General features: G+C 43.9%; 1 protein-coding gene across 1 annotated transcript in view; it reads left to right on the top strand.

The window, feature by feature from the left end:
• LOC128303025 (zwei Ig domain protein zig-8) overlaps nucleotides 1–26090 on the top strand; it is a 123740-nt gene that overhangs the window by 67202 nt on the left and 30448 nt on the right. The window contains exon 5 of the mRNA XM_053039877.1: nucleotides 23214–23348. Coding sequence (XP_052895837.1) covers nucleotides 23214–23348 — 135 coding nt within the window. The remainder of the gene's footprint in view (nucleotides 1–23213; nucleotides 23349–26090) is intronic.

The following is a 26090-nucleotide window of genomic DNA, read 5'->3' as shown; positions in this document are numbered from 1 at the left end:
CGTGCGCACGGATGGCAACTCTGCACCAACCCACTCGTACATGCCTGACTCCTGTGGCTCACCCACCGGGATGAGCCGAAGAATATGCACTTGTGTGCTTCCTGCTACGTGCCCTACCTTTCGAATGAACGTTTTCTCCGAGCGTCCCGCGCTAAAGAAGGTCGTTAAAACGCAAACCCAAAAAAAGAAACTAAGAGCAACTGAAGAACGCATCGCACTCCAAAGCACCCGAGGTGCAGGAGTTTAATCTGTTTCCCGTGCAATTGGATGCTTTTGCAAATTGAAGTGACAGTTTGAAGCGAGCAGGAAAATGCAATGGCAAGGAAAGATGGGGGAGGACACGTTCCGTGTCTACAACACTTATTACAACCGCGAAACCGTGCAGGGGAGGAAGCGCTATTGAACAATGGCATTCTTGTGCAAATGCTAAAGCTTATGCTTTAACTGAATTATGAATGGCTGCTTACTGCTTTCGGCACATACGGGCATTGTTTAATGTTCAAAGACATTACATAGGGATTATTGTGTCGAATAAACTACATGTTTAACAATATTTTTATCAAATTAAATAAGTTTTTTGTTAAAATCATTTTTTTTAATCATACAGCTTAAAGAACATTTGAACTAAAATTTTTTGTTAGTTTTTGTGCAAAACTTTTAGTCGTCAACTCTTGGAGCAATAAGTATGAATAGGATTTAAAAATAATTCTATGAACTGTGGTAGGATGTGTCATGAAATGAACTATTAATGAACTCGTGAAATGAATCATGTATACGAATTGGAACTATTAAAAAAAGTACCAAACTGTAAAACATAAATAAAAAGCCAGACTGTGTAAGAGATCGGAAATTATGATTTTATTTGTCGTTGTTTGTAACTTTTCGTTTGCTCCATTTTATTATCTTATCACTCAAATTCATGTCACAAGTAAAGTTCATTATTAGTTCATTTCATTGCATATCCTGCCATAGTATTTGGCAGTTAGCTTATAACTTTTAGAGTAGTTAAATTGGATAGTTTGTATAAATACACAAAAAATATTAAAATATTAACTTCAGCAATTTTAACAAATATAAACAATACAGTTGTAAGGTTATTACAACAATTCTTAGTATTATTTTTATCACAAAACGCATAACCCAGAAAATCATTTCTTCTGTGAAGAAAAATGACAACCGTTTAGTAGCCATATTTGCCACAGCCTAACCTTACATCCCATGAAACGGAAAAGTGAATTCAGCCATCGATAATTGTGGCGATGGATGCTCGATAATAGATGCTCCCTCGTTATGGTACCGGCCCGATGAGGTAATGTCACAAATGACAAATATTTCCCGTTCACTGCCGGCAGTATCGAAATAGAAAACAAAAAAAAACCATCGAAACATGGCCTCCAATTGAACAAGCAATAATATCATTCGTTGCAATACCGGGCCACGCCGATGGATGGAACTGGATAGTTGAAAAAAATGGAGACATCCACGCTATTGAATGTTGCCTTGGTCACGGACCGGGAGGTCTGAGAAAGGGACCAACGTTTTTGCACCGTACCTCCTGTCTGTACCTTCTCCTCAGGTTTTCCGATTGTTTATTCGATAAATCTTGCGTGAGTGAAGCATATTGGAGTGGCTTCTGGTGTACGAAACCTTCCCAGCTGCAGCACGGACGGATGGCGTGAGAAATGCGCCAACGGAGGGGATAAAAAAGTCAATGTAAATGGCCATGTATAAAAAAACATAAATTTCTTTGTTCCCCCATTGTGTTACGTTCGCATTGCCCCGCTTCGAACGGCCATATCGGCCATCAAACCATCGGGCGGATGGAAATCGATGGACGTGGAAGCAGCAATCATGTTCAATATCGCGCGATCTATTGCGCGACCGGGCGGGTGGCATGGTGGCAGAATCGCAAATGCGGGGGGAGGGGGGGCTCATTTTTCAAGCGCAGTTCAAGCGCAAAAGCAACACTGATGAAAGTTGCCCCGGCAACGCAAGCTGCCAATTGATTTGCAGGTAGGTATCAATCGTTGAAGATACCGGACCGGGAATTCGCCTACAGTCGGAAGCAATTGCAATCGACTGGCAGATAAATTATTTCCTATCCAAAATATGCGAAACACACCAGAGAACACGTGAAATATTGTCTGATGCTCGCGTTGCCCTGGCCAGTTCTGTTGCAAAATGGGCGCTCTACAACTGGAATCCAAAAACGCGCTGCAGTTTGTTCCGATGTAAGCCACGCGTACTCTTCGCACGAGTGGCATAAATTTGTGTCTGCGTGCAAGGCTTTTTCTACGGATATATTTTTTGTTCTCTGCTTAGTTGAATCTCCAATAAAGCGTGCATTTTGATTTACGAGTCGCGCATAGAACATGCAAGATTCGAAATTATTCTAGTAACAAGAGAACTTCGGTGGAAGTGTATAGCCCTACTTTATTTAGTAGTTTCGTACGAATATCTCTGACTGCATAAGCTTAGAGCTGCGAGAATCTTTTGCCCGTTTCATTATGTACAAAATGTGTTAATATATTACTAAACAACCTTATGGAAGTAAATTAGAGATAAGTGTTCAATGCTTTTAATATCGAATTTGGTTTGCACAACAGTTAAACCAAAATGTCAGTAAACAAAAATAAAGCTAAACATAAATATTATATTTTCGAGCGTTAAACAAAGCAGTTAAGGTAGCAAAAGACTTTGTTAGCAGACTTTCCGGCCTTCCGGCATCCTGGCAATCGAACCACAACCGCAAAACTGATCATGTCTATTTGATGTGTTTTTACCATAAACTACTTATCCTTTTGCCCAAATTCCCCACAGCCATGGAGACGCCTGGTGTTTTACGAGTAAAGTTCCAAACGCGAAGAATTTTTATGTGTCTTAAAATTCAGCTGGAAAGTTTCTTGTTTCCCTTCCTTCGCACGAGAAACACGAACCACAATGTTTGTATGTCGCACATTGACAGCAGCAAATCACAATCAACGCCGATATTGAATCGCAAAAAACGCGCCCCATGCCGGTACCTTTGCGTGGTGGCAGTGAAAATTTATTTATACTTAGCGCGTGTAATGCCCCAACTGATGCCTTGTTCATTTGATCGCGATACTGTGAAATTTCTCACCAACGATAAAGTGATAGGTTTTTGGGGGATGGCACACTCTCACACAGTGTGGAACGCGCGTGCCCCAAAGCGCTCATCGTAAAATATTGCCCTACGGTGTGTCTTGCTGTTTCTTCATTCCGCGCGGCTTTGGTTGTTTTATTTGACCGAGAGGCGATAAATTTCGACACGATTGTGCGTGTAGTGGTTGTGCGGCTTTTGGGCTGAGGCTGAAAGTAAGGAATGAAAAATCCAAAAATCTTCTCCCTCTTCCCATTGGCACCGATCGACCACAACCATTGTCATGGTTGTGGCCGTACACAACCAAGGGCGGGAAGGCATGCGTCCTGTGGTGCCTAAAAACATGACTACTGGGGTTAGGCTTGGTTTGGCTTTTTGCTCTGCTGCTTTTTAAGATGGGAGGGAAGGGGGGACATTTTCCAACCTCCAAACCGGAAAGTATTACCGCTGAAAAGTGTTCCACAGTGTGCTTGAACCTGAGAAAAAGTATTGGGCCCAATGGTAACCCAGCAGCGTGGCAGCAGCAGCGCGGGGTGGAGAACTCAATTTAAAGCCCATGAATGTGAGAGATTTACGATCTTTGAAGAGGTTAAGTTCCCCACCGGCTCATTCGCGCTGCGTTGCCGTGTCTTGTTGTTGTTTGCCGTACAATTGCGCTCCCCGGTGTGACTTTTGGTTCCCAATCTTCGCATTTACGACACGCGAAACGAATCAATAGGCCACCGAATAATGTGTTGCCTAATGCGTAAGACACGCGTCGGAGCTTACCGGTTCCGACCCCACGGGCACTTGCAGTGATCGTGTAGCGTGTTCCGTTTTTACTGCTGCACACAAACGGTCAAGTTCGAGCGTTCGAGCTGCGGGCTGCGGGGCGTGTGATTTGCATGCCATCGCTAAAGTGTATTAGAATATAATGCACAAAACACGTCTGCTATTCTCGATCTCGAAAGCGATGCAGACGGTACGCTGATAGGGCAACAAATCACTACCACAAAACACTCCATAACTGAAACGTGGCCATTTTTTATCACACGATCAGTTCCACTCGAAGTATCATGTTTTATGAACCGGATCAATATCTACAATCGCAGTGGGAGCAGCGTGGTATAAAAATATTGATGAAACCGCAAAGAAATGTGTGCGACACGGCATTAAATCGCGTTCGTTTTCATAATTTCTGGCTGAAGCTGAAACATAAACATAATGTTTAATGCAGCATTAAATGCGTCTGCAACGTAAAATATTTTATCTGGTCAAGGTGGTTTTTATGTTTCTTAAATAAACTTACATTTTTTCCCCACTTTATGAGACCTCTCTATAAACTTCATAATATAACGTTTAAAAGAAACATAAAATATGGTATGTTCAATTCAATATGTACAGCAACTCTTTCCAGTTGCTCCAAATTATTCCCTTTTTTAATAAATTATCCGTTTCGCGAATACAAAGGCCTGTGTCAGAGCAATGTTTGGCAATTTGGCAATTGGTTCAATAAATTATCGCAACAGAAAAGTTGCGAGCACCCAAAATTGGCACGGTGAGAACTTCAGCTTTAGCGCCCATAGAATCATAGAGCATCCTGCACATGACGCTCTAATTGAATTAAACATTCACCAAAACTTGGAACCAATAAATGTGTGTGTCCTCCAAGTCAAAAAGTTTACCGAACTCCGGAAGCTAGCGGTGATCTTCCACCCTTTGCCACATTCCAGATCATGTTCCGAATATTGCACGATTAGATTAAATATTAATTTAAGCGAAAAGTTTTCAACGAAAATCTATTAACATTTGTCACCACCACCGGTGGAGCGAGTGGGTACCGTCCCATTCCGATGGTGTGGAAGTTGTCGAAAGATTGTCGCCATGATGGATGTCATGCTCACGGGTTTTGCTGCCAACTGTCTCATTGTGCTGGCGGTTCCCCTTGTACGTGTTCGTGAACTTTAGCGTCATCAGCCCAAAAACCCCGTTCCCGTTTTCGGTTTTTTTTTCGTATGGGAAGATACGTCTTCTGCAAGCCGCAGCACTATCGACTGCAGGTTTCGAGCACACGTGACACTCGCAGTGACAACCGGTGAAATATTACAACCTCCAACACGCGCTGCTTCGCTGAGTCAGAGTCACGGGCGGAAGTGAACAAGCTTCATGCCACATTTCTCCTTCCCCAAGCACTGGGTGCCGCACAGATACATTTTTCCAAAGGTAGGGGAGTAAATTAAATTAACTGTCAAAGTTTTTAAATGGTTGCATACATTCGGGCTTGGTGCTATTCCTCAGCAAACGCAATGCGAACCAGAAGCCGATGGTTAAGTGCCGTTCGGCGACGGGCAAATGCTATTCTGTCGAGTGGTGTATCGATGTATGAGTGCTACCTAACCAGTGTTACCTAACGCTGCAAAAACGGAAAGTGCACACGGTGTGTGGCATCTATTCGAGAGGGGGGAAGTAGAAGGTACACCGAAATGCGAGGTAAAATGCAACGACAGCAAATTTAAGCACACGGTACCAAACTCTGATGTAGTTGGTGAAATTTCCTGTCGTCTGCTCTATATCGGCCCTTCCGCTTCGTTTCGGACCCACCCGTTCGACAGTGCCCGTTGACAGCGCGCTGCCTCCCGGGAGGGGAATTGTTACTTCACCACACCGGGTGGGTTTGGTTCGTGTGCATCGTTTATGCTTCGGAGCTGCTGCAGTAATGCTTTACACCACTAACCAACGGTACGATGGCGAACCAGCACATGTTAAATGAACATTTGACAGTTTTGGAAATTAGTTTTAAACGTTTCCACCGGCAAATAGGATAATGTTGTTGCTGTTGAATTGAACATTGAATGGGATAAGGAACTGCTGAATGGCTACTTCGATCAATGATTAACACGATTTACAATCATTCTGCAACATCTTTCTACAATGTAACGCTTTCCTTTTTATTACATTTTAACCGTTATTTTGTTACATCTTGATACTTCCTTTAAGAATTATCTTCACTGCTACCCGGTTTAAAATTGTTTTATCTGTTTTAAATATTTTTTTGAGTTGCGCGCGGATTCCTCTTAGGAATAGAATAGGATTAGATAGGCATCATGCCGTTACGGATGTTCCGGATGGGAACGGAACTGAATCTATCCCTTAGATCTTATCCCTAGCTTCCTAATATTTTCCCCGGCCGTTAAATTAGATGATTTTTTAATAAATTGTTGTACCTCATTACGTATTTTCTTTTTTCAAGAAACAATTCTTATCACCATCATCTTTATTCTCCAAAAACAAGTAACCTCATAGTTATGTTACGCACTGTATGTTCTTTAAATATTGGTACAATGTAAATTTTTTTATTATCACGTTGAATTACATTGTTTAATTTTAATAAGTCCTCAAATGATTTAACAGATCTTACGTACAATATTTTCAGTCTCACGTTTTAAGCAGAACGTCTTCTATTCATATACCACAACGGAAAACAGATAGCAATACATACTAAACAATCCCACCATCTCTACTTTTCTACCAACGATACATTTTCCCAGCAAACAAAAAAAAGCACACACACAAAATCCAAAACTAAAACGACTCGCATCGTTTCACTATGCAAACCACAACGAAATGAGCATTGCAGTTCCTTTCCCGACACACTTTGCCGAACATTCCACTCGATAAAAGCGGTGAGGGGAGTTTGGTGCAAAAACTTTTCCCACCACCATTTCGATGCAGTTTGTGGTTGCGGTATGACTGCTAAAGTTGTCGAAAATTACTCCACTCCGTATCTAGTCACACGTGCAAACACACACACACTACCAACCGATCCCGATCGCCAGTCCAGGTTCGGGTGTTTTGTGTTGAGTAGTAGTCTGTGCGTTTTGTGAAGTTGCAACAGTGGAAGCGCTCGGAACATCATCCGATAATTTCCGGTGGTTACGGATTTTCGACGGTAATTAAGGCGAACGTTACTTCACACTCGCAAACACTCTAATGAACCATCCGCTTACCACTGGTGGCTTTGCACCCAATGACGAACGGGTTTTGTTGGGGATAAATATTGTTCCATCATTAAATATTCGGTACGACCGAGAAAACCGCACCGTGCAACCCGCGTAACACGAATGTGGTTAGAAGCCGAAGAAACACAGCTGGTTTGGTGGGACAATGATTTTCATTAGCAAAAAAAGAAGCCGGCAAAAAAAGGCAAATAGGACTCAAAAGCTCACTCGGTTGCTCGTGCCTTTGTTCGATCGATCGGCCCGAGAATGTACAAGGCCCGTGCTGTGACAACGAATTTAATGGTCCACTAATTTATGGCCACCTCAGACAGCGGATCGGGAGCTGATTGTGGCATGCCGCAGAAAGTCCGAAAATGTACAACGCTCTGAGCGACTTTTCGGCCCCGTGGCAGGCAGTAACCGTTCGCGGCAGCAAAACCACCGCTGGCGAGCAGTTCACACGGTGTGGCGCACGGAAGAAAACAAATCGTCACGGTTGTAGCCGAACCGAAAAGCGGCCAGTTGCGTAAAGCATCGGTACCGTGCCTAATTTATTAACCGTATCATGTTCTGGTGCCGAATCAAGCCGCCGGAAAATACTCCCCCAATGCCACCCACGCCAGCACGGTGAGAGACTCGGGTGAATCGGAACTTTCGAGTTGCAAGCGAAACATGTTGGTGCTGGCGGCTTTGCCCCGGCAGCTGTCATCGTAAATTGTTTCATAAGTCCAAACACCGACCGGCTACCGGTAAATGTCTTTTTCTTCGATGCAGCCGAGTGAATCCCTTCACGGTGGTGTTGTCTGTGTGCCGGGCGATTACATAAATTTCTCACCGTAGCGCACACAACATGGTAATAACTTGGTAATTTGACAAGCCATTTTCTGTACTTCAATCACGTTTCCGTGTTGGTTACGGTTCGATGGACAAAACGGAAATAGTTTGAAGCAGATGACTGGCAAGATGGTTTAATTTCGCGATAGAGCGAAGTTTACTTTAAAGGGATGCTATGATAAATAATTGTCTCGGAAAACTCCGCTTTAATGCAAGCGCGTTTAACCGATCCAAAAGTGGCCTCATTTAACCTCGTTCCGTACCTCGTCACCTAACAAATGGGTGACGCTCATGTGCTCTCAGTATGATAGCTTTGTTTGTATTTTTCATACGAAATCAATAGAACTATCCCCTTGTTACGAATTGAGAACAAGTAATTTAAAATTTTCATGGATATGTGTTAAGTTTTGTAATAATAAATAATAAATTTTGCTAATTTTTGCTGCTATCGTTGCTAATTTCAAATGCGAAAAATGTATAGCGCTGGTTTTCGCTATGACATCTGTTGCGATTGTCAGTTCCAGTGACAACAAAATTCAACAATGATTTTATTAAAGTTTATTTATTTTTTAACTTTATTTACTTGCTTTATTATAGTGTTTGACATCCAGTAGAACTTGAACTAAATGAACTAAATGAATGAATTAGGGAGCTCTGGCAAAGAATTGATATATTCCCCTTAAAAGCTCTACACCTTGCGTAAGATTTATAATGTATAAGATTTCTGGCCTGACCGTTTGAAATTAAATTGAAAAAATTCTATTCTCACTTGAAAGAATCCACAAATTCCTGTACGTGCAACATTTTATCTCAAAACACTTAAAGTTCGCCTTTAACTGAAATTTCCAAATGTTTACGTACGTATTTCACTTAGCGTGGAATAAACGTAGACTGCATGCTTCTAGCACCACCGGGCACCATCGCCTTTTAATCGATATTTTATGGTACTCTCAACCGTTTCTAACAACCTTTTTAACATTCCATCAAAACCTTTTCCCCGCGCTGAAGCGAAAGCGCTGAACCAGGCCGTCAAGGCCAAGCAAACATTTAAATTGGATGTCCCAGCACTGAGCCGAGCCACCAATTAGCCCGCAGCTGGGAGATTTTTCTAAATTGGATGCTAAAACATTAATTGCACCTCGAAAAGATTAACAACAATTTCACAGCTTGGTGCTTCGATAAAACTTCCCCTCCCGAAACCGAACCCGACGGACACGGGGGGGTGGTGCGTGCTGTGGGGTGGTTTTGGGGTGGATAAAGGAGTGCAAAATAAATAGACCACCACAAAACGCCAGGTTTTTTGGCAGAACGCACATTGTGAATCATGTGAAAAACCCGTCCTTCTCCCCATTACTCCTCCAGTGAGTTCTCCCACACTCTGTTAAGGGTTGGCACCGGTTGGTCGTATATCAAACCGGCACGGAATGGCACCGGGGGTGGTGGTGTTTTTGGAAGGGGGTGTAGAAAAATCTCACACGTTCTGCAAATAAACAAACTAATTAAAACCATATTGTCACTCGCAAAAGGGCACCATTTCCGGGCACCTTTTGCTTGCGTGCGCTCATTCGGCCCCGCAAAAGCCAAATAATGGGAGTGTGGATGCAATAAAATCTCCTACCCCTTGAAAATGGTACCAATTCTCTAACCCGCTCAGTCACGGTGTGGGGCGCGTTGATGCTATCGGTTGCTTTTTTCTTTACGACTGTCATTTCAAGCCCGTTCACCACCATGCTGTCCGCTCAAACAAGCCTTCTTTTTGGGGGTGGGGTTGGGGGGTCACCGGGAGGTATCGGGTATCGGCACAGGACGACCTAATTTTAAAACACCTCCCAGCACGAAACGAAACCAGAAGACCCCCCTGGGGGTGGAGGAGGTTTATATATTTTTTTTCGATTTATTTTTCCTTCTGCCAACCACGCCACGATGGTGATATTGAAAATGTGCTCCAGGCGAAAGCACACTCATTCGTTACGAGGTCATGAAAAATGGGACCTCATCCCCGGCTTCGCTACCGGAGGGAGAAGAGCTATTGGAGCGTAAAGTTTTATGCTTTGGCTCGGCTGCTCTGACACGCACACAGCCAGAAGTTCACATTTTCCACCCCAACACCCGTACGTACGTCCAGCAAGCAGCAGGCACCCATCGTCTGTGTCACAGGGGTAATTAATGCCACTCAACACGTTGCCGGAATAAATCTCACGAGAGAATTTACGGCAGCTTCTTCGGCACACCGGCCAGGCCGTTTCCCAGCCGGGGAACACACGCGCGCAACGGGCTGACATTTAAACCGGTGTGCCATTAGACCGATGTTGCATCTCGGGAACTCGGGAACCGGGTTGTGTTTGGGCCGTGTTGTTTTGCATTATGGAAACCCGGTGAGAGTTTTGCACAGTCAACACAGCAACGGTACCAGCTTTTATGTTCGACCGTGTTGAAGGATGTTTATCCAATCTGTTTATTACCCGTACAGAAGTTTGTCATATCTGCAAATGGTTGGTAGTAAAACAAAGGGCGGCAATTTAGTGAAAGGCACACATTGTACCTACAACCTGCAGGTGTACTATTGAACACTACACATTGACAGCAGTAATAGACTAGAACCACCTTCACTTACCTGGTGACTTTTTAGAGGAAAAAAAATGATTAAATGAGGTTCATATTAGGTTAAACCCAAGGTCTGTGTAGGATAGAGATCGAGTAATATAGAGCAATTTGACAAGTAGCCAAAAGTTCGTTACTCGTGATTTGACGTTTGGACGCCCTTTTCCATTCAAATGTTTTGTGTGTAGTTGTGTTGATTAATCGGGATATAGTAAACAAGTAGGCTAGACGCAAAGAATCTTACACTGGCGACGAAATGTCAAATGAAATCCAAAATGGCGACCCTCTATCTTGGCTATTACTCGACCTCTTTCCTACACATACCTTGGGTTAAACCTCAACTTCTATTGAGTACAAATCACAGACTAACAAAGTCACTGGCTACTGCTTTAAGGCAATAAGTGTGTAAATTGTTTGTTAACGAAAAATCATAGCTGTCAAGTTTTATTTTTTTCTACCCTATCAGTGCACAGCAACAAAACCAACCTACTTGAATACACGTTTATGCGTGAACGTTGAAATCTTTGAAAAGAGATAAATTGCTGTTTCCGCTAGCTATGACTCGACGCTGCTCGACAACCGCTAACCGACGCGCATGTGGTACGGTTTTGTTCCTTTTGCACGAACTTCACGCACACTTGGCCGACGAGAGGGCACAATTTATAGGCTCACCCTACCGATAAGTGGATGATGAAAAATGGGTTTTTCACCGCTCAGGAGTGTTCCTCATGAATGCCAGCCCTTTCCATCCAACGCATGACAAAAGCATCCTTTCACCCCACAAAACACACACACGAATAACAAGAAGGCGATGCAAAACCAAAACAAAAAAAAACCGCCCCACACTCCCACCAGCGAAACGAATTTAATGGCTGCAAGAATGTTGATGTGACGCTCGGGTTTGTCCTTCACGCCGCGTTCGAGCATTTCGGGGGGGGGCCCGGTGCAAAACGGAACCCACGATAAACCGATTTCACTGTCAATATTGTCAGGAAGCGCTGAAACGGTATTAATAACCATGGTTTTGTGGTTTGTCCTTCGTTTCGATTGTACGAGCTGCTGCGTCCTGCCCCTTTAAAAATGGTTGCCGCTCGCTGGGCTTGTGGTGAAGCATTCCGGCTGCGATTCCGGTAAATAATGCACCCGAAATTGATGGTTTGCGAAACTAAATGACCTGGAAGAGGAAGGGTGTACTTGCGACCGAAGGCACAAAACCGAATCGCTGTGGTTGTTTTGCTAATGCTAGCGTACTCAATGCTAAATTGTTTTACACGACTAAATTCATGTGCTAATGAATGGGTCATGTGTGCAATTTTAGTTCTGTTTTTTTCATTTCTTACGGTTAAGAGGTGTAAACAACGATTACTAACTGAATTGATTATTAATGACATAATTAGATAAGCTTCCAATATGTATAGAAATGTTTCAGACGTGCTCCAATTTTACATTTTACACTAATGTTATCAGTGTTGTACCATCTCTACTATTTGAAACATTTGGAGTAATCCCAATATAATGTCTAAAAATCTTTAAATATTTTGAGATTGTGACATTAAGCTACAAACATTAAAATAATATGCTTCTTTCTGGATGTAATAGCAAACTAGAATAAAGGTTCGAAAGTTATTGCTTTAAACTTGGAGCCATTAACGTATATTATTAAAATTGAAATATGCATAGGTAGATGTAGAATCTGTTCCCTTTTCGCGAGCTTTTTTTTGCAAGCTTAGTTCGATTGTTTGCGAAGCTTTCAGAGCGATTTGAGATCCGTGGCTTTTCAAGAACGCCCCGAAGGACTTTAGACCTCCAAATGCATCAAAAGAACCTGACATGCCTTACTACTGTATCTAAATGGTTTCGAACAAAATCCAGAAGGTGACAGATATTTTTGATCGATTTCAACATATTTAAATTGAACTAGAAAATTAAAATTATTATATTAAAATATTTAAACTCAAACCCCATGAAAAACATGTATATGCAGTTTACACCAACTATCAAACTGATGATCCTTCATATGAGATCATCCTATTTCGTCCTGTATCAAGAGTTTGACCCTTCAAAACATAAATCATGCGACAGCAACCATTGACGTATAGCATTTTCTCTACCAAAGAATCCTGCTAATTTTAATAATTAATTCTCGAAAGATAATTTTCCAACCAAACATTCTTCAAACGAACCGTACACCGAACCTGTCTGCAATCGGTACCGCTCAAATCACCATCCATTTCTTGGAGGGTAATTTCGCAGCCACCAACCACCATTGGTTGACTTCCTTGTGCGCCCGATATCTTCCAAAAAACCATTATGCCCGAAAATGAGAGCACTCAAATCCCGCGCGTTCCAACACCTACCGACCGGTAATCTGATTAAAATTCATGATGGCTTAGATTACACGTGGTACATCATAAAAATTGCAAACCTCACCACCACCCCCCGGGGGGAGAATCAGTTCTGTGTGGGTGTGCGAGTGTGTGTATGTGTGTGGAAAAAAGTGGCCATTTCCTTGCCAACCTTTGCTGGCAAAAGGCGCACGTGTGGTTGTGTGCGCGTGGTTCGATGTGCGAGCTGGAAACTAGTGCCCGGTTTAGTTTCAGCTTCATTGGGATGGAAGCAGCAGACGAATGGAACGGCAAGCAATATAACGCCAGCTATTCATCCATTTCACCTACGCACGGGACCACACCACCCGTATCGTATCCCTTTGAGCGGAAAGTGGAAAAATTACTCGGCCTCGAAAAACTACCGCTCTGCTGCTGCTCATATATCACGTTAATAACCTCATAAAAAGTGAACCAAATAACTTATCAGCAAAACTATGCCGCTTTGCTTTGCGCTGTTTCTCTCTCTTTCTCGCTGAATTTTTCTCTTTCCTTTTCTGTCTCTCGCCGTATACCGTTCGGGTACCCCTTTTATTCCGTCCCACAAAACTCCCAAGCCCAATCCCATAATCCTTCCCTACAGCGCGAGAGTCTTTGGGCTTGCCATTCAACTGATGTCGAGAATTGAGCCACTGACGAAAAACGGTAACCATATTCCCGCCTACCAGCCAGACCCACCATCTTTCTAAGGGCGTCCCGTTTTTCACCACCAAGAATCACGTAATGGACGGATTTTTCATCGTTCGTACGAATCCAATTTGGATCGCCGTGATGAGCCTCCAAGTATTCCAACATGTGATGGTGTTTCTGGTGCTTTTCCGATTTTTTCTTCCATTTTGGCCCCCCACAAAAATTGCTTCCCCAAAAATGTGAAACGAAAGTTGCTGGATAAGTCGAGCAATCAAACGGGCTAACGCTGGAGTGAAACAGAAGCATACCAACACCACACGAGGCCACCTTTGGGCCCGTCCCATCCCGTGAAAGGTAGGGTGTTGCAAAATTTAGTTCATTAAATCCATTTAATGGCATTTTAAATCGCCCATTACCGGTGGAGGTTGTGGTGAAATTGAAAGAAAATCAACCCGTCGGCGGTGCGATTTTCCCTTGCCCGAAAGCAGCGTCCATTTTGGTTGGATCCCTTCGAGGAACCCGGCCGGGGGTCGTCCAGGTGCATCAATACAAATTTTCCTATGGCGAATCGCGTTTTTTTTCTTTGCTGGACGTGCGATAATATTCGCACTGGCGATGCAAAGGATAACGCGGCTCAAAAAGCTCATCAACATTAAAAAGTGTCCCGGTGTCCCTTTTGGCAAGGAAGAGACACAGGAATGGCAAATGATTCGGAGAAAGTGAGAGCTTCCAAATTTGGGAAAGTAGAAAGGAAAACGGAAACGCTGCGGCCAATTCATGACGTGCATGGTGACGATTATCACACCGCCCCAGGTACTAGGCACCGAAGGTATTCAGGATTTTTGTGGATTTCCCGGTTCCACACCGGTCGGAAAAAGGGGCCCTGGGTTCAGCATTGCATGCTCTGGAGACTTTTACGTGTGTGCGGCAAACCTGCTGACCGAAGAAGAAATCCTGGGCACATCCGTTGTTTTTTTTTTTCATCCCTTTCAGTCCCCACCATCAACCTATATCTGATGGGGAGATGGCTGCGGGATTCGGTTTGTCGATGTAAGGAAAGGCAAACAAACCAAAACGGGAGCCTGCAGCTGGCCAGTGTGTTCAAGCGTAACGGTGCTGCAACCTTCGAGAGCGATGTCACATTTTTAATGAGATAAAGCATTGCCGCCGGGCGCTGGTACAGTTTGGATCAACTGCAGTCGTGAAAGGTGAACCCTTTTCAGAAATAATCGTCGGATTATTGGGTACGAGTGACACACGGATGGAGATAAGGGATTATGATGAAGGTTCCAGGTGGGGTAAACAATGCTAGAGTAAACAAATTTTCATCGTGCGAAAAAAAAACTTGCATTGAATAGTTCATACGATGTAATGTTTCTTTTTTTTTAAGATTTTTTGGTTTAGTTTTGTTTGGTTCTCTGTGGGCATAGTTAAGGTTAATGGCATCATATCCAAAGAATTTATTTTTTGTTTATACAAATAGGTTCTTTATTCGGTTCTTTATTTATGGTGATATGATGGTATCTATGGTGTAAGATCACGATCATGTCTTTCGCCTTCAGGATCCACTCCGAAGATTCTAAAATTCGGTATACGAAATGATAAAGAATTAAGACTGCATAAGCAGACACAACGAATAATTTAAAGCTAGATAAAAGCAGAACACTCCGTTATACATTACTTTCTCTCTGCGGTTTAGTGACTGTAAATCTAGAATGTAAATGAACCACTGAGTACCTCAGATTTTTCCGATCAGTCCAACTCCACACAACAAATATTTCCCAGTAGAATTTTGTATTTTTCCCAAAATATTTGGAAACTGTTGGCGCACTGTAATTGAGGTTTGTCATGATTAAAAATATTTGATATTCGTTTGAAACTTTAGTAATTGTCTATAATTATTCTATAATTATATTATATATGATTAACTATATTTTTAACTGACAGGTAATAATATAATTTTGAATGATATTTTAGATAATATTTTTTCAGAGCTTCTTCTTGTGTATTATTTGTCGACTTGTCGTTTTTATATATTACGTTTTACTTGTATATTTTTTCAAACACTGGTGACATTTGCGTCACCCTTGAAAAGCATTAAACATGTAAACTGTTATACAACTTTACCCAGAAACAGTTCCAAATCCACACACCAATCATACGGTTGACCTCCTTGCAAGTTTTTGCCATACTTTATATCATTAATCTAAAGCAATCAACCACACACACACATCCTTCCATCGGTTACTGCTTGAAGCTCCCCCTCCCCAACAAAACCGCACAGCGCATCTTGGAAAGATACAGTTCCAATACCGCTGTGTCGTGAAGAATGAGTCGTAATAATGGTAAAATAAATACCTCTCGTAACCGTACATGCGAAATCTCTTCCATTGTAAACACTACCCATGTGCCGCGGATTCAATCACATCGCTCCTCGAAAGCAGCACTATACAAATACGATCAAACCGCTCCCGGTCCGGTGCTGACACACACACACACATCGACCTCATTCGTGCGGAAGCGTTTAGGAGACATTTCCATTTCCTGCGTGAAGCAGACCTTACCTAGGCGCTCGTCAGGACGGGAAAATGCTATTTTTCTAGCAGCGAAAGCCTCCAACGCACGGTCGATCCGCGGCAATGCCGAAAAGCAATCTCATCCAACACACAAGCACTGGCTGCGGTGAGATGGCACACTTCAGCCGTCATCCATCACGTATACCACGCAGTTTGACGTCGTTACTGAAATGGAGCCCTCCGAGATTTGTCGAACCTGAGATGACGGATGTCGGTGGCCTTCGGAGACGTCCTTCTCCTTGTTGCCCCGTTCCACCTGCCCTGTCCCTTATGCCTTATGCGCGAACCTAGCATAAGCATTAGCTCCTCCACGTGCTCCGCGGCTCTCGACGCGTGCTGTTTTTCCTCTTTCGCACGTTCGCAGGACGACGCGAGCGTATCTATCATAATGATAATATTTCTCCCTGCTTTTGCTATTCCCCGAGGGGGAATTCTCACAAAGGGGGGGGGGGGGGTCTAGCAAGCGGCAAGGTAGGGTGACGAACGCGACAGGAAGTCCGTTGGCGCTACTTAGTATGCTTTTGTGACGACGGCGTACAGCGACGAGAACGCTTGTCGCATAGAAAATAGCGCACCGCCGGGGTGTGTGGGTATTTTATTTTCTTAAACATCCCCCCCACGTTATGTACGGAAAGCAGCGAGGGTTGCTTGAGTTGATTGAGATTTAAAAAAAATGAAAGAAGCAAACGACAAGTGACATAAGGATTTTAAAACATTAATACCTCTTTAGAAAAGGACGCTGTGATATGTGCGTCATACTGTCAGAGGTAATTAAAGATTAAAGATTTCGTCTAATTTCAATGCCAATGACAATTGCTCGTCCAATTGGTGATACATCACCCACGCCAATACGTATTGAACTACATTGTAGCAATCGTGTCACGGCGTGCGTCGTCGCTTGTCGTGATCGGTCCATGGTCACGGTCGCCATGTTCGAGTGCACTCCGTTACGGTCACGTCCGGTTTATGCTTCGTGGGTTTGATGAGTTCAGTAGGATTAGAGAATGTTTTCGCCCCATTTCCCATCCCCCCCCTTTTCTAAAGAGCACTATGGAGCATCTTTTGTACCCGTATACACCATCACTCACACACTTTCACGTGTGGGGAGTCTCTTTTGCGCATCACTTGTCGTAATTATTCCATTCCATGAACCAAAGTAAGTACCGTGGTGCAATCATCCCCCTCTTTAGAAGGGGAGTGTTCGTAGTGCAGCTGGGGCTCCATTTTTTTTGTTGCCTACTTTCCCATTTCGTGGCCCCCTCTAATGATGGCTGCCAGTGTGCTAGTACGCGAAAGCCGCAGGACGAGCGCATGATTATACGGAGGACCACAAGACTACATTGTTGTCGTTTTCCACACTTGAAAAACCCGGTCCACAGCACGCGAGGAACTTCTCTTTTGGACACGTAAAGCGTAAAGAAAAATGGAGTAACCACACGGAGCCAACAACCACCCCTCTGATGAAAGCATGGCCATGATGTCGGCCAGGGTGGGTTTGTGTGTTAGCCACGCATTTGGCGAGGGTTTACAAAAATTTTCCAGTGAATTTCAAAATGTTCAAATAGTAAATATGACAAGGGGGTGTTTTGGGGGGGCTTGGTGGAGTGTGTGTGTTTGTGTGTGTGAATTCTGTGCGGATCTTTCGCATCAACCATCGTCCTGATTATCGTGCGCTCTGGATGGGGGGTAGAGAAGCTTTTCTTCTGTGGTTTTAACCGAACCGGGATGTGCCTGTTCTGTTATTCATCAGCAGAAACCTCACTTCCCTTCCCCTACAACCTCCCCTCCCCCTGCACCCAACACATTCACACGCATTCGTTCGTAAAATGCATCATCCCCACAAGACACGAGCCCGTAAGGAAAGATACACGGCACAATGGCACACAATGGGGTTGACTATCTTGCAACACATTATGGCATGGCCGTGGCACTTTTGTGGTAGCGATTGTTGCTGTCGGTTGCAAGTGCAAGGCCCGCCATTCCCCCCCTCTCTAGTACTGTTGATTTTTCCCCCGAGAAGGAAGGTTTCATCCCTGCATCGTCGCGTTGTGTGATTCGGGATGGGAAAAGCTCCCGGAAAACTGTTCACCCAATGAATTCCGTTCGGTTGCATTCCGGTGAAGTCACTGGCATACCCTGGCGGGCGGTGGTTTGTTTTTCAGCGCACTGTGTGCTGTGCGCTACTAAAGCAGCATCAATGGTTCGTGTCGTCCCTGCGTCCTTTTGAATAACAACCTTTTCGGAGCGGTGCGTCCCGAGCGCGTGTGCAACCACCGCCACGAGGGAAACCCGTTATTGTTCTACGGGCGCCCGAACTCGTTGCAGCAAACAACTTCGGGGGGAGGAAAAAAGGAAAGAAGGCACCGGGAACGCTCCCTTGAGACCGGGGACAAAATGGTAGCTTAGGTTCGGTTCGTGCGGTTTGGTTGGTTCCGTTCGATGCAGCGATTCGCGAGCTTTTCATCGTTCCGAGGCGTGTTGGCTCGGTAAACGGAACCGACCGAGCGGAAAAATAATGAAAGATCCATCCCGAATCTATGCCGAAACCGCGAGGGTCCGAACCGGCGCACATAATGAAGCATCAACAAAGCTGACATTGTTTTCCCACTGCACAAAACACCTGCCTTCCTGAGCTACCCTTTCCTCAATCGTACACCCCCTTCGATGAGTTTGTGTCCGTGTTCAATCAATCCGTGTGCATCGAACCCCTATCACCAGGTACCAGGGACACACTTTGGTGCATCAAACAGAACGGGAGAAAGGACACAAAAAAAAAAAAAAACAAGCCCCCATCCCAACATGGTGCCGCAGCTTCGGGGCAATGTCGGAAAGGCAATGTGTTTTTTTGTTGTTCGATATTCTGTGCCCTGTGCGAAGATAAATCGATGCGCTCGAATGCAACGCTCCGGGGCTGCACATTGTTGTCCCTCGCGAGGTCCGACACAGGCAAGGAAAGCATTTTATCGCATTGTGCAAGATGGATACCGTCCGTGTCTTTTGTAATTTTCGTTTGCGAATAAAATACACAACTAAAAAGTCAAACAGCTGTTGCACGCGGAACAAACGACGATGTGCAACAATGGAACGGTGGAACGGAAAATAATGGTTAATGCCGCGCTTTTGTTGTGCTAAGAAGCGGGCGGAGAGAGGGAGTGGGGTGGGAGTGCGGTGCGTCCCTTCTTATTATGGACATAACAAATCCCATTTGTTGTGCTGGATGCAACAGAAAACACTGACAACCGTGCATGATTCATCACACGAACCCGCCGTGTGTCCGCTGGGAGATGATCCTTTGTTGGGTTCCGCTGAATGGATCGGTTCGTTGATTGTTTCTCTAATTTATGGTACTGCTGAGATAACGTACCGGAAAGCCGTGCATTGGGAGCACGAGAATTATTTTCAACACTGTAAAATTGTAGCAAAAAACAACAAAGGTTACACTGGCAATATGTTATGAAAATTAATCATCAATTCACCTAAATAGTGAAACTAACTATAATAGAAGGAAATATTATTAACAAATACATTTTTTTTTCGATGGAATTACATTTGTTTTACTTGAGAGTTTAAAGGAATGAAGCAGGAAATTAAAAACAATTTTTAAAAAGTATTTTAGTTCTGAAGTTTATTAAGCTCCTCTGTTACAAAAATGAGCCTTATTACAAATAACATGAACATATTTACTGGTGCAGCTTCGGAGCGCCATAAAATTATCCAGCATTGTGATAAATTCTCAGGCACATTTGTTTTAAAAGTTGAGTACTGAAGGAATGTATTGTAAATTGGATAAACAATTAAGGTTATTTTTGTAGAACATTTGTTTTTAATTTTGATACTTTCTCGAGGAAAATGTAGTCCTTAAGCGTCGACAAGTAATTCCGACTTGAAAATTTCGGTGACGACCTGTATTGTAATCCAATACGTGAAGGATACTAGATTACGATGCTTGAAGATTTTATTTGCTGACAAAATGGCGGACAATGAACTGTCAAAGAGAAATTTCTGTTGGACAAAACCCGATCTAGCCGATCCTAGAAGCGAGCGATAAGGACTGTAAAAATAAATAGCCGAGAGCTACTAATAGACTAGAAAAAAAAAACATCCCTGTCAATAATTCAAGTAAATAGATTACAACTTAAATCTAGGAATTGATTAGCAACACGTTGTAGTGCAAAAACGCATTGGATAATTAATTGTACAGAATCGTTTTGATGTGTTTAAAATATTTATTAATTTATGCTAAATAGCGATATGGCATTGCGAGAAAAACAGAGTTAGAACATGTTCACAGTACTGTTCATAAGCTCTTACGGTTCTTTTCTAAATGAATTCAAATGCCAATACAAACAATTACTCAGGGCCTTTTGCCTATCTATCCCTAGGATAGGTAAACTCTTAACCAGGTCCGAGTGTTCCGGTATGTTGGAATGTAATTCCTAATTTGTTTAATCGTGCGCATCTTTACTCCGGAGAACACAAAACTAAACAGTCAAGACAAGATAATTCCCAGGCGTGGTACCCGAATGGATGCAAATGAAAAAGATATCCCATCACCATAAATACTCCAACTTGCTTGACCATGATACATGGCAACCGCAAGAGGTTTACGGTGACTGCAAGGATAATGTTTCGGAAGTCTTGTGAAAAATAACCGAAACGATTGAGCACATAGCTACGTGGTTTAACCATGTCCTTCGTTCTTGGAAGACAAACCGTATCCTTGCAGATCCTAACCATCGGGTGTACAGGTCTCCGCAGGGCTGTATCGGAAATGTCAACAACTGAATAAATAATGCTTTAAAATATTTGACTAACATGTCAATCAGCTCCGGTTCTTTGGTTTGGGTACACTTGAGATTAGAGAAAAGAACTACAACGTACGATACTTAACCCTTGTTCGGAGTACCCTTTACGATGGCCACAGAATGGGCCTGGTGAAGAAACACCCCGAAAGCAAACACACTCTTCAATCTACACGTATGCAGGCGCACCCGGCATACAGGTGAAGCATACCTCAACACCGGTCCGCAAAGGAAGTCAGCAAATCAATAGCCACTCATGCGTTCCTGGTTGCTTTAAACGTTTTGCAGTGACGAACACACACAGACACACCGTTGGGGTTACACCCCTGGACCACATTCAGGCATTGAGTTGCAATCGAATGGCCATTTCCATCCTTGGCCGGTTGGTTTATTCATGCGGAAGATGGCCACCATCATGCACGTGGGTCATACACACGTCAGAGGTCACAGGCGTGGCTGTGTGTGTGGCTTTGTGGCTAAAGTACGCCGTACAATGCTTGATTAGCTTACCACTCATCCCGTCCGGGGAGCAATTTTGCAACAGGAACGCGTACGATGCGATGCTGCAAACCACTGAAGTCTCATCCACCCATGCTAAAGCAAATGGTTTTCAGTTTATGCAAATTTCTCATTTCATCAGAATTGCCCTGTTGCGACCTCATTTACCCACCGCCATCTGCCACATGGATGGTCCAGGTCGTTCGGTCGGTCAGTGTAAGGTAAAAGGCAACCGAAAAGCCACTCGAAAACCTTCAAACCGAACCCCGGAGCTTGATGTAACGACCATGACATGGCGCTATAAATACTAAATCACAGTGTGGGCCATCTTTGATTCGCTCCGTGCTGCATGATGCAGCTGCATTTAATAAATCATAATCCCCGACCGACTGTTGCAAAACCCACCCGGCGGTAGGACAATTGGTCCAACTGGCACACTGGTGCCCAGCGGTGATATGGGTGTAAGTTTTCGAAATCACTTACAATAATTACGTATTCCTAAGTTCTGCGGTCCCTTTTGGGGTTGGGTGATGTACTTACATCCCTGTGGGACGATTGCTAAGATGCCCGGTTCTTCAGCACTGCAACAACTGCACCGCCACATACGACCTGCAGGTACTTGTTGAGGATCCAGATGCAATCGTTAAGTTGGTAGGGTAAGTCTATTATAAAAAGTGGTTAAAGATGGAGTTATTCTAAGCCTATCGAAAGAACCCGAACCCGGGGCCGGGAATATGTTAAGAGGATTTAATGAAATTATACCAAACCCGAGCCGGTCGGTCCCCTTCGGTGGCCTCCCCGAGCAAGCACAGCAATTGTCTCAGGAAAGGCACATTTTCTCCGGAAACTGATTGGATTAGAACATGCTCCGATCGTATTTCAATCACGTTTTCACATAAATTATGTTACCGTCAAGGGCGGAGATGCATTGCATCACTCGCAGTACGGGCGAGAATGTATGCATGATCCCTGGCGAGGGCTGTCTTTCAGCGCCCGCCCAGAAAGCGGTGAAAGAACCGTAAAATCCTTGATAGAACACGGTACCCCAATGGGGAGTACCCCCCTGCCAAAGGCACGCCAGAAGCAGATGAGATGCAGGCAACGTTTTCCTATCATTCGGACCAACATTACATGCTAAATCTTCTCGAGGTTTGCTTCGAGGGAGCCGAACGGCGAAATAAAAACAACTACTACAAACAAAAGAAAACATATCCTTCCGAACGCTGCAAGTTGCATCCAGCCAGGCAGTTCCCGGAAGAGGTGTTTGTCAAGTACGGGTACACAAAATTGTTATTGTTCTCCATTCAACGCTCCGCCAACGCTGAGTGTATGGCGTTGCAGCCAATGTACATTAGGGAAAACATGCAGTGCGGATGCTTGTCTTACAGAGAACAATAGATGCTTGAAATAAACGAAGATCGTTGCTTGATGTTGATGAAGTTGTACTATTTTTTTTTTTTTGTGTGTGTTTTTGCTTCAGGAGCTTAAGGATTCATAATTTTATGGCACAAAGTTTACACAGTCTTACAACAACCGGTGCTGTGTAAGCCGTGAAAACCATGTTTTTTTTACTGCTCTACTGGTTACAACATCTCTCCTTATTTTGGGAAGGAAAAATGTTATCATCTTCCGGGGAAAACCGGTGGAACACGGATCTCAGTTCGAATGAAAATCTCTTTCTTTTTTTTTTGTTGAAACCATCCCAAAACATTTGGCGATAACACGATCGCCATTTCCGCATCCAGACTAACCCTAAAACCTGCTTCTCTTGCCTTTCATTTTCTCCACAGGTTTCGACACCGACCGGGGTCATTTCACATTTCGTAAACCTGCAAGTGGTCGTCCCGGAAGCGTTCATACTCGGTTCCGGCGAGCTGCACGTGGATATGGGATCAACAATCAATTTAGTTTGCATAATTGAGAAGGTAAGCCCCGCGTGTTGTGTTCCGTTTTCGCGTCGACCGGTTTTGTTTATTCATTAGTGTAGTAGAGCGGGAATGGACGTCCCTGCAAAGTAGGCCTTTTCTCGGGATGATAGAATTTGCCCGAGCTCCCTTTCCCGGGAACGGTGTAATGTGCGAGATTAAACAACAAGCAAGTGAAATGGAGGCTAGCGAATATCCCATTTGAAGAGTTGCAAGACCTTTGTGGCTAATGTTGCAAAGAGAAACACAAAAATACGTTAAACATATAGAAGAATGTTACACAAATCTGTACTAACATCCACCGCTGCCCGATTGCCTAGTCTCTGCCCAGCGCGGCAATATCGTTCTTGACCGGTACCGGCTTTTGTTTGGTATCGCACACCCAACTCAGAAGTGGGCTGTGAGCAAAAAGACATTGTTTCATTGAAGATATCTCACATCTCCCGATGTCTGCCATACCGTAATGTGGCGCAAAAAGGTAGGATATTTTTCTTGATCAACTATTTTAATAAGATTACCGCCCCAGAAGGAGCCCAACACGACGATGGGTGCGTGGTTTCGGTAGAAGATCTTCAACAACCAAAGTTCCATGTCGATACTTGGGCGAGCACTTACTCGCACTAGGCTGGAACTCTCGGGCTGCAAACGCCACCGAAGTTCATTCCAGTCCGTAACTTGTCTAATCTTCCTCCACGAGCACAAGCGTCTCGCGCCATCCGGCAAAGCGTTCCGTTCTCTGGTTGGACTGTGTGAGACCCCGCAATGCAAGAGCGTTCCGGGAATTGGAAGGAAAATGTGAGGAAGTGTGTTATTCCGAGCACAATCTCGGCAAAACCATTCGAAAAATGTTCCCTATTCGAAGTACCAAGGCCACCAAGTTAAGAGCCTTACCGACGATCCCCACTCCTGGCTATGCTTCATGCACTTTATTTCGTTCGTTAAAGGTCGAAGGGCACGGCTCGAGCTTGGAACATTCCAGTTTTGCATTTTCAACAGCTTCAGCTTACACCGAGTTCGATCGACGATGCATGAAGTTGGTGTTGGGCTTGATGGTGTCATCTACGCTGTTCCTGGAATCAAGACTCTTCCTGTTCCACGATTAATGCGTTCCAAAAATTTCGTTTCAGCTTGTCATTTATTGTTTTTTCGACAAAAATGAAACACTTCAGAATTCTTTCGCTCTTTTTGGGAGGTTAATGAAAAGAAACCAATCTTTCCTTGCGCAGTATTTTTAGGACAATAATTCATCCTCCGATAGAGCTATTATTGGGTACACACTGGTGTGAAATTCCGGAGACCACCGCCAAGTACAGGAAGCACCATTATTGACTGCCTCGATTTCCTTTTACTTCAGAATCGATTTTGCTTTTTTTGTCAATCGCCATTTACTTCGTTTCTTTTTGCGTTCATGGAAGGCAGATAACGAACCGAGCACAAAGGTGGTAAGGTTGCGATGGAGTTTCACCGGATAAAACGCCACTCGCCCAGGCTCGTTGAGCGTCACCATAGTAGGCGAGCGGAAATGTCACGGCTCTATGCTGCGGGCGTTTTCCCAAGAATGTCGATAACATTGTGCAATTGCGAGAGAAATGCTTCAACGGATTCTTTATTCTGCTTCCTTCCTTTCGGCAAAGGTGTCGAAGCGTTTTCGGTTTATAAAATTTTCGACCCATTCCTTTCTTTAACCGCTTTACGCGCCCGAAAAACGTGAAACAATGCACTGCAAACGATCGCATGCGAACAGAGGCGAAAATCCACGACAAAAAGATAACCCCCAAGTGTCTTCGACAGTCCACTTCCGGTCCGGTTGTTCATTATTGTGCAATGAATTGAGTGATAAAAGCGATAATTGATGATCCCATACCATTTGGTGCTAGTGTCCCGGTGGAAGGGTCCGGAAACACCACCTCCCTTCCCGAAGGATCGATCGTGTGGATTTTGAACGGTCAGTTTGGTTGAAATGCTCCACTGGCTGGAAATTTATTACCACCTCATCGCGCTCGCAGCCAAGTGCTAGGATTATGTGTTCTTCTTTTTGTTTTGTTTCGATGTTTTGGTCTTTGTTTCACCGTCGATTTTCCAACCGGAGCAAGAGTTGCTCCACACCATTCGGGGCTATCGAAGCGTTAAAGGGGTTTCTGCTATCTCCGAAATTTATGAAATATGAATCTTCGTTCGGAATTTCGTACGGCGTGGAAAAAATATAAAATATTAGAAGCAATAACTTTGTGGAAGGTAAGCTTTCGGTAGTCCGGATGAAAAACAAAAAAAAAACCATTGAACCAGTGGACCGTGCGCCGAATGTTATCAACAGCATTATCAACTCTCATCCCTGATGATGTTAGAATGTGTCTCACTAATCATTAATGGAAAGGATGCCCAATGACTGTTGGAAGGTAAAGATCATCCACCAAAAAAAAAAAGGATGAGCACACACCTGCCCCATCCTGCGCACTAATAAAAGATGGATGTACACCCATCAACGGCTTGATTAACAATTCAGTGCCTCTCTTCGCTTTCGGCCGGTGGGAGAGCTTTATGTTTTTGTACACTTCTTGGGAAAATCGCTCGCATCATCATGATCAACAAACACCCCCCCCCCCCCCCCCCCCCCTCGTCCGCTAGTTGCGAGATTGATCTCAGCCAAGACACCCCGTTACAGATAATGTCATTTACGGTGCGAAAAATCAATCAATCCGAAACCTTTTTGCGCCTCGTTTGCTACTGCGCTAATCTTGCACT

Source organism: Anopheles moucheti, chromosome 3, assembly GCF_943734755.1.
Source record: "Anopheles moucheti chromosome 3, idAnoMoucSN_F20_07, whole genome shotgun sequence".
Taxonomy (NCBI): domain Eukaryota; kingdom Metazoa; phylum Arthropoda; class Insecta; order Diptera; family Culicidae; genus Anopheles; species Anopheles moucheti.
Note: the sequence above shows the minus strand (reverse complement) of the source record. Positions and strands in the feature narration are given on the sequence as shown.